Source organism: Eubalaena glacialis, chromosome 9 (genome assembly GCF_028564815.1).
Source record: "Eubalaena glacialis isolate mEubGla1 chromosome 9, mEubGla1.1.hap2.+ XY, whole genome shotgun sequence".
NCBI classification, from domain to species: Eukaryota; Metazoa; Chordata; class Mammalia; order Artiodactyla; family Balaenidae; genus Eubalaena; species Eubalaena glacialis.
This window is the reverse complement of record NC_083724.1, coordinates 117738171-117758123: the sequence shown is the minus strand read 5'-3', so window position 1 is coordinate 117758123 and position 19953 is coordinate 117738171. Positions and strand designations below refer to the sequence as shown.

The following is a 19953-nucleotide window of genomic DNA, read 5'->3' as shown; positions in this document are numbered from 1 at the left end:
GGGTACATGGTCCAGGAGATGATAGGTCCTGAATCAGGCAATTATCACTTTTATATGACCTACTATGGAATCTGCATTTGGTCAGGGTGTTCTACATCCCTCAAAGGTGACTTCACTTTCTTCTGTTTTTTCAATTTGTGCAGTTGTTCTTGATGTCATTGCCTTAAGCACTCTCTGTACTTCAGTGATTTGATGAAGACTGTGGATATTCATTAGATGAATAAAAATAGGCATTTTATATGTAAAATGTTGAATGCGATTTTACAAATACCTAATGTGTATCTTTGCCCCAACCACTATGTCCAAATTTGTACTCAGGACCATCAAATTATTTAAGCCTGTTTTACTCCTTTATGTTTCCTATGTGTGTAGAACAATGATTGCAGATTATGTGGTTTATTAATATGTTATTCAAGGAAGAAAGTAACATCAGTGTTGGCAGACAGGCATTGTGCTAGCACCAATTTCTCATTTTCACAAATGTGTGATAATACGTTTGTATCATTCCCATAAAATTTTGTGTATATGTATTTTGCATATAGGATACGTTCTTTTTATGAAACAGGTACATGTGAAGGTTGAACTTGGGAGTTGGCTGCCTTACATCCTAAAAATGAGGGAACTTATATGTCTTCAACCTTGTAGGAAAATATAACCTTCCCCAACATTTTCCTCCCTTTTTTTTGTGATTGATTTTCTCTGCCTTTATTTTGCCTTCAGTATATAGTCGCCCCTTGTTATCCATGGGGGACTGGTCCTAGGATCCCCCATGGATACCAAAATCCACAGATGCTCATGACCCTTATGTATAACGGTGTAGTATTTGCATATAAGCTACTACGCACATCCTCCCGTACACTCCAAATCATCTCCAGACTACTTATAACAACTACTACAAAGTAAATGCTATGTAGAGTTAGACATAGAATGTGAATGTTATCTAAATATTTGCCTGTGTGCAGCTAAAGTTTTGCTTTTCAGAGCTTTCTCTGAAAGCTCTGGATTTTTGATCCACAGTGAGTTTAATCTGGAGAAGTGGCACTTGTAGATACAGAGGGCCACTGTACTCCCATCTCTTAACTCTCACTTTCCCAGCTAGTTTGATTTCCTTCAATTTTATATTTCCAGATGATTTGAAAATGTTGTTCTTCTTAAGGGAATAATCAAATATAAACATATCTGAACAACACCCGTAACGATCCATGGTCTTCCCACCTCAAATATAAAATTGCCTATTGTTGAGTGAACATACTAATATATGTGTAAGACAATTGATACTTTGACCCTTGCAGTTGGACAGAATTAAATGAAAAAGGAAAACAGTAAGAAGGTAGGACAAGTAATAATTAGTTACATGAATGGGACAAAATTATGATATATGTGAGTATTTTTTAAAATATCTCTCCTAAGTAATGTGACTAAATAATTTACCACTGGAAATTGAAAAGAATCACTACAAAGTGGTAATTAATATGTATAAATGAAAACTCCCTCTCAAAACAGGATATATGTTCCCCTTTCCATTAAGAACCTTTTGTCTTACCTATTTCTATGGAAATGTCCACACGTTTTCATATATTTAGAGAAAAGAACAATGTGTCCTTCATCTAGGTTCAACAAGTGTCACCCTAGGCCAATCACCATTCCTTTGGACACCCATGGTCTCTGTCTCACCAGTACTTAAGAGCAAATGCAATGCAGTATACTCAGCCATGTCTTTAGCCAAACACTCATCCATTTTAACCCACGCCCTTCTCTTCCCCCTGTCTTGGTTTGCTCATGACTCCCAGCCTTGTCTCTGCTCTTTTTTTTTGTTTTAGTGCTACAGCTCTGGCAGTGTGACTCTGACAGAAAACAGATTAAAGGTCAGTGCTGCATACAGTCAGCTTACAGGGATGAGACAGAACAGTGATGCGTCCTGCTCTACACACTTTTGTTCTCACCACTGGCTCCATATCGTGGCGCCATAATGGCCATGGATAAGGCCTTGGTGTGTGTGAGGATCACTCTCCTGCTGCTCTGGTTTGGGGTGTTTCTGCTCCTTTCTGGATCATTCTATGTTGGGCACTCCCAACACCATGGTCCTCCAGAAGTGGTCATACCCTTGAGGATAACACACACTGGCAGAGGCATGAAGCCTCCTGGCTGGCTCTCTTACAGCCTGCGTTTTGGGGGCCAGAGACACGTTCTTCACATGAAGGTCAACAAGCTTTTGTTCTCTAAACACCTCCCAGTGTTCACCTACACAAACAAGCATGCTCTCCTGGAGGACAAGCCTTTTATCCAAAATGACTGCTACTATCAGGGTTACGTGGAGGGGGTCCCAGAATCCCTGGTTGCCCTCAGTACATGTTTGATGGGCTTACAAGGAATATTACAGATAAATAATGTTGTTTATGAAATCAAGCCCAAAAGTCTTTCTACCTCATTTGAACATCTGCTATATCAGATGGAATATGGAGAGACAGAATTTCCACCCAGAAGATGTGGATTAACAGATGAAGAAATAGCACGACAACTGAAGTTTCAAGAAAGTGTTAATTACACTTTGAAGCAAAGTGGGTATGAAGGCTGGTGGACCCACAGGCGTTTCCTTGAACTGGCAGTGGTGGTAGACCACAATCGATATCTTCATCACCAAAGTAATACCTCAAATGTGCAGTATGAAGTATGCCTTGTTGTCAATGAAATAGGGAACTTTTTACAACTACTGGATGTTAATGTGGTTTTGACTGGAATCGAGATCTGGTCTAAAGAAAACCTCCTTCCAACAGAAAACATACATAATCTCTTGGAAGAATTTTGTCAATGGAAGAAAAAGAGTTTTAATACCCGCTTGCCACATGATATTGCACATATTTTTGTAAAGAAAAATTTTGGTATCCTACTTGGCTTAGCCTATGTTGGAACCGTATGTCAACAACGTTATAATTGTGGAGTTGATAGTTTTATGGGTGATAAATTGTATGATTTTGCATATATTGTGTCACACGAGATTGGTCATAATCTGGGTATGCAACACGATGAAAACACATGTAAGTGTGGGGCTAAAGCATGCATAATGTTTCCAAGTAAATCTCTGGCAACTCGATTCAGCAACTGCAGTTATGCTGCATATTGGAACACTGTTGCAAAAATAAAGTGTTTGCACATTTCACCAAATCCAGAGAATATCTTCACACAGACACGCTGTGGGAACAGTGTGGTTGATGAAGGAGAAGAGTGTGACTGTGGTTCCATGTATATGTGTGCAAAAGATCCCTGTTGTCAGCCAGACTGCACTCTGAGACTTGGGGCTACTTGTGCTTTTGGCCTTTGTTGCAAAAATTGTGACTTGATGCCAGCAGGTTACATGTGTAGAAAAGAAGAAAATGAATGTGATCTTCCAGAGTGGTGTAATGGGACATCCTATCAGTGTCCAGAAGATGTGTATATGCAGGATGGGACCCCTTGCACAGGTGGTGGTTACTGCTATGAAAAGAGATGCAATAACCGCAATGAACAGTGTAGAAAAATTTTTGGCAAGGAGGCCAGGAGCACAAACGAGACTTGCTACAGGGAAGTGAATACCCGAGGTGACCGTTTTGGTAACTGTGGTCTCACAACCACTTCATATATACAATGCAGAATCCCAGATATCCTGTGTGGGAGGATTCAGTGTGAGAATGTGAGAGAAATTCCCCTCCTGAGAGATCATTCTACTGTGCATTGGACTCACATCAATGGAGTCGACTGCTGGGGTACAGACTACCATCTTGGGATGACCATACCTGATATTGGTGAAGTGAAAGATGGTACAGAGTGTGGTATAGAACATATCTGCATCGGAAGAAAGTGTATTTTTAGGCCCAGTTTTGAAAGTGGTTGTTCACCTAAGATCTGCAATATGAACGGAGTCTGTAACAACAGACATCACTGCCACTGCAACTCCGAGTGGGACCCACCCAAATGCCTGGTAAAAGGTAGTGGAGGCAGTGTTGATAGTGGCCCACCCTCTGGCAAAAAGGAAGAAAACGTGAAAGGCAAGAGTTACCTGCTGCTATTTTGCTTGAGTCCTTTTTTTGTTTTATTAGTTTGTTTGTTGCTTTTGTTGTTTAAGAGACAAAAAAGATCAGCTAAGCAAAAAGGGAAAAGAGCTCAGACTTAACCTCAGTAAGAAGGGCAAAATGTTGAGATGTTACCTAAGGAAAATGTACAAAATGTTCTGATTTCACCTAAGGAAAAAGAGAAAAACGTTCCAACTCCATCTAAAAAGCCAAAATTTGTGATTTCAAAAAAAAATCCAAAACCTATGAAATTTCTCATGTTTTAAGTTTTAGTTTCCTGGTGGTAGACATGTTACACCATGTGTCACAGATCACTGACAGAAAACCCCAGAGATATTTCATTATTCTGGATCATAAACATTACCAATTAAACAATCAGTAAAATATGTTAATTCCTAGAACACTTTTACTTTCCGTTATTTTAAGCAACTTAGTGGTTAATTTTTCTTGAAATTACTCTGTGTTTCCTGAGCAAAGGCACAGCTCATGAAGGTGTGTGTATGTGTGTGTGTGTGTGCACTTTTAATTTGCTATCTCTCAATTCTAAACATCCTTCCCCTTTGTACTTTGTCACACAGGGAATGGGAACCTACAAATCCCATTTCTTCTTTGCCAGTCCCCTTATTATTTGTTTCTGCTAACAGAAAGAACTAGAGGGAGACTAGATACATGGGAAATATTTTATCACTGTTCATGTCAGTGTTGCATCATTAACAGCTCTCACCATGACAAGAAAGTAAACCTCAGTCTGCATATTATTACTATATATACATACATACACTTTTGTCTTTACATACAATTGTCTATTATATTATATATACTCCCTAATGGACGTTACTTTTCAGCCTCACAGATACTGGCACAGCTACCAAGCATCTTAACTTTCTTAGTTCTGAGTCCCAGGTCCTGGAGTCTTCTACCAAATCCCTGAGTCCTAGACTGAGTCCTAGATCCATGGGACCTATTCAAAACCTGTAGGTTTATTAATGCCACCTCTTTCCTGCAAGCCCCAGCCCTAGGAGTAATAGCTACATCTTCATAACTCATGATTATCCTCATAGTGTGGGTTCCTCTCTTGTGACTGAACTCTGACTGATACAGTACTTAACTTGGCATAAAGAAGTCTGACATCAGAAGGTTTGAACTGTTCACACCACTACCCTTCCATCTCGGGGAGGTGATTTAAACTTAGAATTACTTTAAAATCAGAAAAAAGAGAACAATTATATGTGCCACTCAAATCCTTCATAATTTTTACTTATAATATGGATAAAGAATATACTTATAAGTCTCTTTAGGATATGCAAGTCACAGCAACCTTCTTTCCTCTGGAAAAAACCTAAACAATACTAATTATATTTTAAGAACCAAGTTTAGGGGCACCAGAGAATTAAGGTAACAATATAGAGTAGAAGAACTAAAATTTCAGGCATCAAAAAGAAATTCTGAAAACTGTGAACACCTGCCACCTATTTTTTCCCCTGAGTACTTACTGATGTTGCATTTGATTTAAGCATTAGATTTGGCCCAGTGAAAGGACCTCTGCTGTTAGTTTTTGTTATTCTCTAAGTGGAAAAGAAGAATCTATAGGAAAGGGAAAATCCCACTAGGAAAGGCAAATATTATATAAGGACTGAGGACCAACCACTTAAATATGCCAGTACATAGATTAAAAAACAAAATAATGTAAAAGCAACAATAACTAAAATAAACAGTCAAGGAATAAGCAGGAAGATGTAAAATATGACATCAGAAACAAAGTGTGGGAGAGGGGAGCAAAAAATATAGATCTTTAGAATGCATTTGAACTTAAATAACTACCAGCTTAAAACAAGTAGATATAATTATACACCAACATTTATGAACCACATGGTAACCACAAATCAAAAACCTGTAACAGATATGCAAAAACTTTCTATTTATAGAAAGGAACACAAGCACAGTACTAAAGAAAATCATCAAACCACAAGGGAAGAAACAAAAAGAAGAAATGAACAGAGAAGAATTACGAAAACAAGTAATAAATGGAAACAAGTACATATCTCTCAATAATTATTTTACTTTACTTTTTATTGAAGTAGAGTTGATTGATTATATTAGTTTCAGTATACGGCATACAGATTGTGTTTTTGCAGATTATACTCCATTATAAGTTATTATAATGACTATAACGCCCTATGATATACAAAATATCCTTGTTGCTTATCTATTTTAGACATAGTAGTTTGTATCTCTTAATCCCATACTCCTAATTTGTCCCTCCTCCTTTCCCTCTCCCCTTTGGTAACCACTAGTTTGTTTTGTATAACTGTGAGTCTGTTTCTCTTTTGCATATACATTCACTGGTATTATTTTTTAGATTCCATATATAAGTAATATCACACAGTATTTCTCTTTGTCTGACTTATTTCACTAAGCATAGTATTCTTGAGTCATTCAACATTGTTACAAATGGCAGAACTTCATTCTTATTTATGGCTGAATAATATTCCATTATACATACATATACCACATCTTCTTTATCCATTTGTCTGTTGATGGGCACTTGGATTGTGTCCATGTCTTGTTTACTGTAAATAGTGTTGCTGGGAACATTGGGTGCATGTATCTTTTCAAATTAGTGTTTTCATTTCTTGCAGATATATACCCAGGTGTGGAATTGCTGGATCACATGGTAGTTTTACTTCTAGATTTTGGAGGAACCTCCATACTGTTTTCCATAGGGGCTGCACCAATTTATATCCCCACCAACACTGTCCAAGGGCTCCCTGTTTTCCACACCCTTGCCAACATTTTTTATCTCTGTTCTTTTTTTTTTTAAGTAATTTTATTTTATGTATCTATCTATTTATTTATTGGCTGCGTTGGGTCTTCACTGCTGTGCGTGGGCTCTCTAGCTGTGGCAAGCAGGGGCTACTTTTCGTTGCAGTGCGCAGGCCTCTCATTGCAGTGGCTTCTCTTGTTGCAGAGCACAGGTTCTAGGCACGTGGGCTTCAATAGTTGCAGCATGTGGGCTCAGCAGTTGTGGCTCTCGGGCTCTAGAGCACAGGATCAGTAGTTGCGGTGCAGGGGCTTAGTTGCTCTGTGGCATGTGGGGTCTTCCCGGACCAGGGCTCGAACCCATGTCCCCTGTGTTGGCAGTCGGATTCTTAACCACTGCACCACCAGGGAAGTCCCAATCTGTGTTCTTATGATTATAGCCATTTTGACAGTTGTGAGGTGATATCTCATTGTGGTTTTGATTTGCATTTCTCTAATAATTAGTGACATTGGGCATCTTTTCATGTGCCTGTTAGCCATCTATATGTCTTCATTGGAAAAATGTCTATTCAGTCCTTTTGACCAGTTTTTAATCGAGTTCTTTGATTTGTTGACTTGTATGTGTTCTTTGTATACATTGGATATTAATCTCTTATCAGATGTATCATTTGAGACTATCTTCTCTCATTTAGTATGTAGCCTTTTCATTTTGTTGATAGGTTCCTTTGCGTGAAAAACTTTAAAGTTTGATGTAGTCCCTTTTTGTTTATTTTTTCCCCTCTCCTGAGGAGATATATGCAAGAAAATATTGCTAAGGTCCTCTGGTGCAGAGTGAGCTGGACCAGGGCTTTAGTTCAAATAGGGCAGGGAAGCACAGCAAGGCAATCAAGGGTACCCTTGCAAAAAAAAAAGGGTAACCTGGCAGACACTAGGGAAGGAATCTCTCCAACCGGCCTGACAGTAACCCAGCACCCACATACTCCTCAGGAGTTGAGTCCAACTTTCTCAAGCCTATCTGTCCCACTGGTTCTCCACATACCACAGAGCTTGTCTCCTATGTGTAAGACCCCAGTACTGGGAGGCCCAGTCTGTGGCTCAACCTGCTCACAACCTGGGGTGGGGGAAGCGGCAGGTAATTCCCCCATGCAATCTCCCTTTTCCTCTCAGCCCACTGCCAGGGGCACAGATCCTATCCCTATTGCTTTTCCTCCCATCCTACACAATTACATGTATATCTTTTCTACAGCCTTATTTGTACAGTAGTCCTTCAGCCAATTTGCAGTAAGTTTCAGTGAGAATTGTTCCACGTGTAGATGTATTTTTGGTTTATTTGTGGCGGGAGTTGAGCTCCACATCCTTTTACTCCACCATCATTAATTGCTTTAAATGTCAATGGATCAGGTGGCAGAGTAGAAAGACCTCCTCTCATTGGCACACCAAAATTATAACTATTGGCAAAACAACTCTGGATGAAAGAAACCAGAACCTAACAAAAAAAATTTCTACAATTAAATATATAAAGAAGGAACCACAACAACATATGTAAGAGGGGCAGAGTAGCCGGACAATCAAGTTCCATAGCCCCAGGTGGCCAACCCACAAACAGGAGAATAATTACAATTGCATAGGTTCTCCCCAAGGAGTGAGGGGTCTGAATCCCACATCAGGCTCCCTACCCCAGGCATCCTGTTCCAGGAAGAAAAGCCTCCACAACATTTGGCTTTGAAGGCCAGTAGGGCTCATCTCTGGGAGTGCCTGAGGACTGTGTGAAACAGAGACTCCATTCCTAAATGGTGCACACAGGTCCTCACACACTCTGGGACCCAGGGCAGAAGGAGTAATTTGAAAGGAGCCTGGGTCAAACCTACCTGCTGATCTTGGAGCGTCTCCCAGAGTGTCAGGACAACTGGAGCTCACCCTAGGCACACAGACATGAGTGACATCCATTTTTGGATGGATGGAGCTCATTCTACAATGCGGACACCGGTACTGGTAAGTGCCATTCTGGAATGCCTCCTCTAGATTTATTAACATCAGGATCCAGGCCCATCAGAGCCCAAGAGCCTGTTGGCAACAGTGTTGGGATGCCTCAGGCAAAGCAACTAACTAGGTGGGGACACAACCCCACCCACCAGCAGACAGGCTGCCTAATACCCTCTATCCCACAGATGACCCTGATCAAGATCCTGTCCACTAAAGGGCCCAGGTGTCATCCCCACACACCAGTGTGCAGGCACTAAACTGGGACAACAAGGGCACTGAAGCCAAACACCCAGGGACTCATCCCCAAACACAAGGGGCCAGGCACCAGCCCCAGAATCCCAGGTCCTGCCCAGCAGCAAGCCTTTCTTATCCTCAGAACCACCTTCACCCACAAGTGGGTGGACACCAACCCCAGGAAACCAGAGCCTGGCAGCCTGTAGACCCAGCCTACCCACCAGCAAGCCAGCAACGTGCTCTGGGACCTGCAAGGTGTGGGCCCTGCTCACCAGTGAGCCTGCCCTAACCTTGAGACCAGCCTTACCAACAAGCTGCCACACACCAGCCACAGGGCAAAGAAAACCGAAACACTAAATCAAGAAGATACGTACACCCCAATGTTCACAGCAGCCAAAGTAAATGTCCATCAACAGATGAATGCATAAAGAAGATACGGTATATATATACAATGGAATACCACTCTGCCATAAGAATGAAATTGTGCCATTTGGAACAACACGGTTGGACTTGGAGGGTATTATGTTTAGTGAAATAAGTCAGACAGACAAAAACAAATACTATGTTATCACTTATATTTCGAATCTAAAAAATAAAACAAACCAGTTAATGTAACAAAAAAGAAACAGACTGGAAGATACAGAGAACAAACTCATGGTTAAAAGTTGGAGAGAGAAGCAGGGAGGGGCAAGATAGGAGTGGGTGATTAAGAAGTGCAAACTTTTATGTATAAAATGAATAATCTAGAAGGATATATTGTACAGCTCAGGGAACATAGCCAATATGTTGTAACAACTATAAATGGAGTATAATCTTTAAAAATTGTGAACCAGTATATTGTACACCTGAAACTTATGTAATACTGTAAATTAACAATAACTCAAAAAAAGTCAATGGACTAAATGCTCCAATCAACAGACACAGAGTAGCTGATTGGATTAAGAAAACCAAGACTTTCAATATGCTGCCTACAAGAGGCTCACTTCAGAGCTAAAGAAACACAGAGACTGAAAGTGAGGGCTTGGCAAAAGATATTTTATCCAAACAGAAACAAGAAAGTGTGTGAAGCAATACTCACATCAGAAGAAATAGGCTTAAAAACAAAGCTTATAACAAAACACAAAGAGAAATTATATAATCATAAAGGGATGAATACCAGAGGGATATTACACTGAATATATACACACCCAATACAGGAGTATCTAAAACAAATCCTAACTGAGATAAATGGAGAAGTCATAATAATACAATAACAGTAGGGGACTTCAACACCCCACTAACATCAATGGACAGATCATCCAAACATAAAATCAGTAAGAAAACACTGGCCTTATATGACACAATAGATCAGTTGGACTTAATTGATATATATAGAACATTCCTTCTGCAAGCAGCAGAAGTAAATGAAACAGAGACTTAAATAAACAATATAAAGGGATCAGTGAAACTAAAAGCTGGTTCTTTGAAAAGATAAACAAAATTGATAAACCTCTGCCAGACTCATCAAGAAAAAAAGGGAGAGGGACAAATCAATAAAATCAGAAATGAAAAAGAATTTACAATCAACACCACAGAAATACGGAAGATTATAAGAGTCTACTATGAACAACTATATGCCCCCAAAAAACAGACAACCAGAAGAAAATTGACAAATTCCTAGAAAGGTATAACCTCCCAAGACTGAACCAGGAAGAAATAGAAAATATGAACAGACCAATTACCAATAATGAAACTGAATCAGTAATTTAAAAACTCCCAACAAACCAAAGTGCAGGACCAGTTGCCTTCACATGTGAATTCTACCAAACATTTACAGAACAGTTAACAGTTATACTTCTAAAACTATTCCAAAAAATTGCAGAGGAAGGAACACTTCCAAACTCATTCTATGAGGCCAGTATCACCCTGACACCAAAACCAAAGATATAACAAAAAAAAAATATATATAGGCCAACATCACTGATGATCATAGAAGCAAAAATCCTCAACAAAATATTAGCAAACTGGATCCAACAATACATTAAAAGGATCATGCACTATGATCAAGTGGGATTTATCCCAGGGTTGCAAGAATTTTTCAATATCTACAAATCGACTGATATGAGCACCACATTAACAAAATGAAGAATAAAAACTATGTGATCATCACAATAGATGCAGAAAATGCTTTTGATAAAATTCAACATCCTCTTATGATTAAAAAAAACTTTCCAGAAACTAGACATAGAGGGAACATACCTCAAAATAATATAGGCCATATATGACAAAAACGCAGCTAACACATTCAACAGTGAAAAGCTGAAAGCATTTCTTCTAAGATCAGGAATAAGACAAGGATGCTTGCTTGCTTGCTTGCTTATTGATTGATTGATTGATTGATTGCTGTGTTGGGTCTTCATTGCTGCGCGCGGGCTTTCTCTAGTTGCGGCGAGAGGGGGCTACTGTTCCTTGCGGTGTGCAGGCTTCTCACTGCAGTGGCTTCTCTTGTTGCGGAGCACAGGCTCTAGGAACGTGGGCTTCAGCAGTCGTGGCTTGTGGACCCTAGGGCACAGGTTCAATAGCTGTGGTGCACGGGCTTAGCTGCTCCGCAGCATGTGGGATCTTCCCAGACCAAAGATCAAACCCATGTCTCCTGCACTGACAGAGGGATTTTTAACCACTGCACCACCAGGGAAGTCCCAAGATGCCCACTCTTGCCACTTTTTATTCAACATAGCTTTAGAAGTCCTAGCCACAGCAATCAGAGAAGAAAAAGAAATAAAAGAAATCCAAATTGGAAAGGAAGCAGTAACTGTCACAGTTTGCAGATTTCATGATATTGTACATAGAAAATTCTAAAGACACCACCAGAAAACTACTAGAGCTTGTCAATGAATCTGGTAAAGTTTCAGGATACAAAAATAATGTACAGAAATCTGCTGCATTATTACACACTAACAATAAACTGTAAGAAAGAGAAATCAAGGAAACAATCCCATTTACCATCACATCAAAAAGAAAAAAATACATAGGAATAAACATACTTGAGCTCCCATATGCTCCAGCAATCCCACTCCTGGACATATATCTGGAAAAGACTAAAACATTAATTCAAATAGATATATGCACCCCCCAATGTTCATAGCAGCATTATTTACAACAGCCTAAAACCTGTACTTGGATAACTATAAGACACTGATGAAAGAAATGGAAGGCAATACAAACAGATGGAAAGATATATGGTGTCCCTGGACTGAAAGAATTAGTATTGTTAAAATGACCATACATCCCAAGGCAATCTACAGATTCAATGCAATCCATATCAAAATACCAATGCTTTATTTTCACAGAACTTAGACAAATTTCAAAATTTGTAAGGAAACACAGAAGACCTCGATTAGCCTAACAATCTTGAGAAAGAAATTCAGAGCTGGAGGAATAACAACTCTAAGACTTCAGACTAGACTATGAAGCTACAGTAATCAAAACTGTATGGTACTGGCACAAAAAAAAACAGACAATGGAACAGAATAGAGGGTCCAGAAATAAATCCATGTACTTACGGACAATTAATCTATGACAAAGGATACAAGAATATACAATGGAGAAAAGACAGTCTCTTTAATAAGTGGTGTAAGAAAAACTGAACAGCTACATGTAAAAGAATGAAATGAGAACATTCTCTAACATCACATAAAAAATAAACTCAAAATGGATTAAAGACCTAAACATATGACTGGATACCATAAAACTCCTAGAGGAAAACAGGCAGAACACTCTTTTTGACATAAATCGTAGCAATATTTTTTTTTTGGATCTGTCTCCTAAAGCAAAGGAAATAAAAGCAAAAATAAACAAATGGGACTTAAATTTAAAAGCTTTTGCAAAGCAAATGAATCCACTGACAAAATGAAAAGACAATCTACAGAATGGGAGAAAATATTTTCAAATGATATGACTGATAAGGGAGTAATATCTGAAATATAGAAACAATTCATACAACTGATCAGCAAAAAAAAAAAAAAACCAAACCACCCAATTAAAAAATGTGAAGAACTGAATAGATATCTTTTCAAACAGAACACTGTGACAGCCAACAGGCACATGAAAAGGTGTTCAACATCACTAATCATTAGGGAAATGCAAATCAAAACCACAATATGGTATCACCACACACATGTCAGAATGGCTATTATTTAAAAGAATACAAATAATAAATCGTTGGTCAGGATGTGGAGAAAAGAGAACCCTCGTACACTGTTGGTGAGAATGTAAATTGGTGCAGCCACTGTGGAAAACAGTATGGAGATTTCTCAAAAAACTAACGAGGGTATTAAGAGGTACAAACTATCATGTATAAAACAAGCTACAAGTATACAATGTACAACACAGGGAATACAGCCATTATTTTATAATAACTAAAAATGGAGTATAACCTTTAAAAATTGTGAATCACTATACTGTATACCTGTAACTTATATAATATTATATATCAACTATATCTCAAAAAATAAGTAAATAAAATTAAAAATTAAATAAAATTAAAAAGTTTAAATGAATCTCCAAATAGTTATAAGAGTGGTAAAATATTTTTCTCCCAACTGGCTTGTTTTCATCACAAAAAAGATCACATTATGTGTTTCAAGCATGCAAATCTCAATCAATTTAGATAAACAAGATAAACCAGAATTAAATGTCTCCATATAACTGTGAATTTATTCTGAGTGTAGATTTCTATTACTGAATTTTTAAAGAAAAAGAAAAAAAGAGGACACACAACCCTCTGATAGTGTGAAACAAATGACAAAACATTAAGAAAATTCTCATTATCAACATGCACATTAATTCTTGTTTGTCTTAAAAGTAAGGTGAATAACAAATGTACCCATACAGTGGGCTCTATGTGAAGCCCTTCATATAAATTTTTTCATTTAACTTTCACTATAGCCTCATGGGAAGGTAATTGTTTTCACCTTCTGCATGTAAGGAACCTAAGGTCTAAAGAGGTTTTACTCCTTCCTTAAAGTCATGCATTTACTAGGTGGGAGCTCTGATAGATCTGATTCCAAAGCCTAAGCATTTATTCATCACCTACTACTTTTCTAAATAAAGGACTGTAGCACTGGCCTCAAAATGCTAGGCTAAAAAAAAGTAAACCTAAGGGAAATTAGGGGGCAGGAAATAATAAAAAGAAGCAAATATTAATGAAATGGAGGCTAAATAAACAGAATAGAAATGATCAACTGGATGGAAATATATTCATTTAAAAAAAAGCACAACAGGCCAACTTCCAGAAATATAGATGAAAAAGAAATAAAACCACCAGTAAAAATATGTCATGAAAAATTGTAATATTTTTATATATATAGTGTAGCATATATTTAAAGCATTATAAATAAATGCTATGAACAAATTACTTAGATAGAACGTGTCACTTTAAGTAAAAATATAAATGAATAATATCAATTTGTAAAAGATAAAAATCTGATTGACAAAATGAAATTAATAGGGCTTCCCTGATGGCGCAGTGGTTGAGAATCTGCCTGCCAATGCAGGGGACACGGGTTCGAGCCCTGGTCTGGGAAGATCCCACATGCCGCGGAGCAACTAAGCCCGTGAGCCACAACTACTGAGCCTGCGCGTCTGGAGCAAATGCTCCGCAACAAGAGAGGCCGTGACAGTGAGAGGCCCGCGCACCGCGATGAAGAGTGGCCCCCTCTCGCCACAACTAGAGAAAGCCCTCGCACAGAAACGAAGACCCAACACAGCCATAAATAAATAAATAAATAAATATTTAAAAAAAAAAAAAAATGAAATTAATAATAGATGTATTATTTTCCCTATATTTTACCCAAAGAGTAAATATACTCAGTTTACTTTTCTCCCCAATAGTACACTGTTGAGTATTGAACCTTAAGGAACAGATCTTAATTATTAACATGCAGAAATTATTTTATAGGAAAAAACTAAAGGAAAAGGTATTCAACTAATATCATGGGTCTAGTAAAAATTTGGACAAGAACCAATACCAGAAAGAAAGACTGATTTCGCAGAGATTGATACAAAAATCATAAATAACAAGTATAACAAATACAGCAAAAATGAGGAAATAACATTTTAAGCAGGGGGAAATAACATTTTCATAAAGTATGGCTCATTTTTAAAAGGCGAGGGTAATTTAATACCAGAAAATATAATTTCTTACTGGATTAAAGGAAATAAAACACATGCTCATTCCAATACATGCAAAAAAATAATTAAATAACTTTTAAGCTCTATTGACAATGAAAAGAATTTCTTAGCCAAGTAGGAATAAAAGGAAACTTTCCTAACCTGATAATAAATATTGTTGAGAAACGTAAAACTGAACACTTTAAAATGAATTTTTCAGAGTTCACAGTGAAATTGGGAATAAAGCAATGTTGTTCTTTATCACCACTTAATATTAACTTTTGTTTGAGGACCCAGACAAATTAGATTGAGAAGTAAGAACTATGGAACTGGAAAACAAATATAAAAACTGCCATTAAATGTAGCTTACATGAATTTCTACATAAAAAATTCTAATATACAAATTCTAAAAGCTAAGAAGGAAATTTAGAAAATATAAAATATTATAAATAATAAAGGATTCTTACAAATCAATATAAATGACAACCATAAATTGGTTTGTCATATATATTAAAAATCAATGAGTAGAGAAACAAGAACTCACGTTAGAGAGAAAGGTAAATGCTTATAACCACTTTGGAAAAGTATTTGGCAATATCTCAAAGCTAGACATATGCATATAAGCCATATATGCTAGTAATTCCAATCCTAGCTATATATCCATCCAAAATGTGTATTTATATTCTCCAAAAACATGCACGTGACTGTTCATGGCAACACTATCCATTACAGCCAAAAACAGTAAAAACTCAAATATGATCTATACAGATCTTCCTCAACTTACAATGGAGTTATGTCCTGATATACCTGTTGGAAGTTGAAAATATCATAAGCCCAAAGTGCATTTGATACACCTAACCAAATGAACATTATAGCTTAGCCTAGCCTACCTTAAAACATGCTCAGAACACTCACATTAGCCTATAGTCAATCAAAATCATGTAACACAAAGCTTATTATATAATAAAGTACTATCTCATGTAATTTATTGAATGCAGTGCTGAAAGTGAAAAACAGAATGGCTGTCTGCGTACAGAATGGTGTAAGTGTATTGGTGCCTACCCTCATGATCACATACATGGCTGACTGGGAGCTGCAGCTCGTTGCCACAACATGAGAGAATATCTTACCATGTATCACTAGCCTGGGAAAAGATCAAAATTCAAAGTGCAATTTCTACTGAATGTGTATTGCTCTCCCACCATTGTAAAGCTAAAAAATGGAAGTCCAGGACCATGCACCCCAACGTTCACAGCAACACTATTTACAACAGCCAGGACATGGAAGCAACCTAAATGTCCATCGACAGATGAATGGATAAAGAAGATGTGGTACATATATACACAATGGAACACTATTCAGCTATAAAAAAGAATGAAATAATGCCATCTGCAGCTATGGGGATGGAACTAGAGATTACCATACTAAGTGAAGTCAGAAAGAGAAAGACAAATACCATATGATATCACTTACATGTGGAATCTAAAATATGACATAAATGAACTTATTGCAGCTACAAACTACGATATATTAAATAGACAAGGTCCTACTGTATAGCTCAATATATATATCCAATATCCTGTAATAACCCATAATGAAAAAAAAATTTTTTAATGTATGTATAACTGATTCACTTTGCTGTACACCAGAAACTAACACAATATTGTAAATCAAATATACTTCAATTAAAAAAAAAAAGTCAGGGACTGTATGTATAACAAATGATGTTAGAGTAGTTAATGTCCATACAGAAAAACAAAATATAAGAAAATTAGAATTCCACCTAAGCCATACATAAAATTAATTCCTGGTAGGTTAAAGACTTAAATTTGAGAGAGAAAAAAAGACTAAATCTTGGGTTTTTTTTAAAAAAAAAAAGTGGGGGGGGGGAGAATATCTGATCGGTCTTGGAGAATGGAAGCATTTCTTGAAAAAGATAAAGTAAAAAGTAAAGATGTATAAATTAGACTACATTAAATTAATGCACGTTCAACTAAAGACACTATAAAATTAAAAGGTTAGTCACGTGGGAAGCAGCCACATACCACAGGGACGTCAGCTCGGTGCTTTGTGACCACCTAGAGGGGTGGGATGTGTAGGGTGGGAGGGAGACCAAGAAGGAGGGGATATGGGGATATATGTATACGTATAGCTGATTCACTTTGTTATACAGCAGCAACTAACACACCACTGTAAAGCAATTATACTCCAATAAAGAAGTTTAAAAAAAAAAAAAGCTTAGTCACAAAGTAGGACAAAATGTTTGCAAGAATTATGTTATTATTGAGACTATATAAAGCATTCACATACATCAATAAAAAAGACACACAATCTAACAGAAAATCATCTCCAAGTTTTGGACAGAAATATGCAGAAAGAAAATTCTCATACACTGTTGCTGAAAGTTTGAACTGACACAACTATTTTGTAGAGTTATTTAGGAATAGCTACCAAAAGTAATGGTTTGCATTCACTTTGATCTGGCCATTTAAAGTATGTATAGTACATCAGATAAATTGTTGCACATGTGCATATAAAAAAAGAGTATTTATTATAGAAAGTTTTAAAAAAATTGGAAACGTTTTAATTGTCCATTACCTGGAAGGGAATATACACATTTTTGAATACTTATATAATGCAACTTTGGTAAATAAATTAGAGGTGCATGTAGCAGTAACGCTAAATGTCTGAAATTACAGCATTGTATGAAAACGCAAGTTGCCAATAATTTGTACAGTATTTTGTCATCTATACACAATTTGAAATACACAAGTCTATACTGTTTCGAAATACATACCAGTGTACCACGGAATAATATGACTCCAAGTCACTATCAAATTCTTAATATTAGTTCCTTCTGAAAAGGCAGAACACAGTGTGATGCAGTGAAGTAAGGGAGTGTCAGGGTACAATACTCTGGAAATTCCGCCATCCCTAACTTATGTTTGTTTTTAAAAACGTGAAGCAATGTGGTAAAATGAAGAAACTTCATGGACATATAGGAGATGCATGTTTTATATACAATCTACATTTTCCGATAAATTAAAATAATTTCATCACTTTTTAAAGAAAGTATTCTACTGAGATTTCAAGTAATTATTTGACTCGGGTCAGAAGGAACATAAAATTGTGTTCCTGAAAACAACTACAAAACAAGTAATTATAATTTGGGGTGATATTAGAACAATTTATTTGCATCAGTCCAGCTTCAGTTGTGAAATAGAAAAACTTCTCTACTACATTAAAAGGGAATATTTAATACTAGGAATTGGTTGATTACAAAATTCACAGGAAGGGCTAGAGAAAGAGAGTCTAAGCTTGAGTCTAAAGTGACTCACAGACCATAATCATGAAACTGGGTGTAATAGGCAAGGCCCTCCTGAGAAACAGAACCAAGAGGAGATACAAATATGAGTGAACCAGAAAAGAAATGAACATACTCTAGAGCTAGAGACAATAACAAATGGAATACCTAAACTCTTCGTTTTTTTGAGGTAGGCCTACCTTCACAGTGGACGCGAAACAGCCGCTCTCCTCAGAACTCAGCCCGCGGTTTCCCACCGGAAGTTACACTTCCCGCTCTCAGGTTCTCGCGCTCTTTGACGGCAGAGCTCGCGGAATTGGTTACGTGAGTATGGAGAGCGAGAGGTCCCAAAATCTGCAGTCCGCAAACTGGAAAACCGAAGAATGAGCGGGAGAGCCCTTGGCTGGGGTAACTTCCGGTTGGGAACTCAGCCTGCCTGAGAACAGAGAAGAGCTGGTGTTTCAGTTCCACGACGAAGGTAGGACAGCCTCAAAAATAAAAATCAAATATCCGGGTCACTCATAATCTCACCTTGATAACCTGCGTTCTCAGTACCAAATTATAAAGTTCACCACCGCCAATTCGCCGTATCTCAAAGTAGGAGAGAAGTGAAAGGAGGAAAAAAGGAGAATGCTGCTTAATTTATAATATATACAAAGATACCTAACACGGGTAGATATGTATGTGTATTAGGCTGAAAGAAATTCCTTCCGTTTCCATTTCTTGTTCTGCGTTCTCCTTGCCCTCAGCCTACGTCTCTGTTGGCTGGGACCTCTACGTCATGGGGTGACTCGCTCAGAATTTTTTAAAACGCCAGTTTTTGTCTGATGAAACAGTAGAATTTATGAATTTTACTGCATATTTATTCTTGAGTACACATCTTTTTATTATTTGGGGTGATAAAATGGGAAGATCATGTAAAGCATTTCTGCTGAACACTGAGGTATGCTGGTTATCTTAAACAAACAAACAAAGCACTCGTGTGATTGAATTGCAAGCTGAACTAGCTACTTTTTACAGAATTCAGTTTTTACTCGGAAGAACAACAGACAAACAATGGTTTATTCAGTCCCAGTTATCTGGCGGGTATTTTCTTTTTAAAATGAACAAAGCCTATCATTTCAATGACAGCAACTGACAGTAATTTTTGCTAATGATAACGTTTGAGCTTTCAAATAAATATTAAAAGTTTGGAAAATTTGGAACCACCACATCTTCTAACACAATGGCTTCCCTGATGAGATTAGTTGTGAAATTAAAAAATGATTTTTTTCTCATTTTATAGAAATGTATTAAATGTGGAAGTTCGTTACTTAGTGGAATATTTTCCAAAGTGGTAAAATATCCATCCAAAATGCAAGATATGCCAATAAATTTTAATATAACAGGATAAAATGGTTATTGATATGCTTTCAGCTTCATTGACTGCAACTAACATTTAAGAAACTACCACTCGTTGAGTTTTGAAATAGTACT

The 19953-nt window shown here is 37.3% G+C and overlaps 1 protein-coding gene across 1 annotated transcript; it reads left to right on the top strand.

The window, feature by feature from the left end:
- Positions 1-1969: 1969 nt before the first annotated feature.
- LOC133097410 (disintegrin and metalloproteinase domain-containing protein 20-like) lies at positions 1970-18864 on the top strand. Its single transcript, XM_061199259.1, has 2 exons — positions 1970-4022; positions 18668-18864. The coding sequence occupies exons 1-2, from the start codon at positions 1970-1972 to the stop codon at positions 18862-18864; spliced, it is 2250 nt and encodes a 749-aa protein (XP_061055242.1).
- The last annotated feature ends 1089 nt before the right edge of the window (positions 18865-19953 follow it).

Excerpts from the sequence above, each read along its gene's own strand:
- LOC133097410 (XM_061199259.1), top strand. The coding sequence starts at position 1,970 with ATGGCCATGGATAAGGCCTTGGTGTGTGTGAGGATCACTCTCCTGCTG. Across the intron at positions 4,023-18,667 it reads AAAGGAAGAAAACGTGAAAG|GTAGGCCTACCTTCACAGTG; the intron begins GCAAGAGTTACC and ends CGTTTTTTTGAG.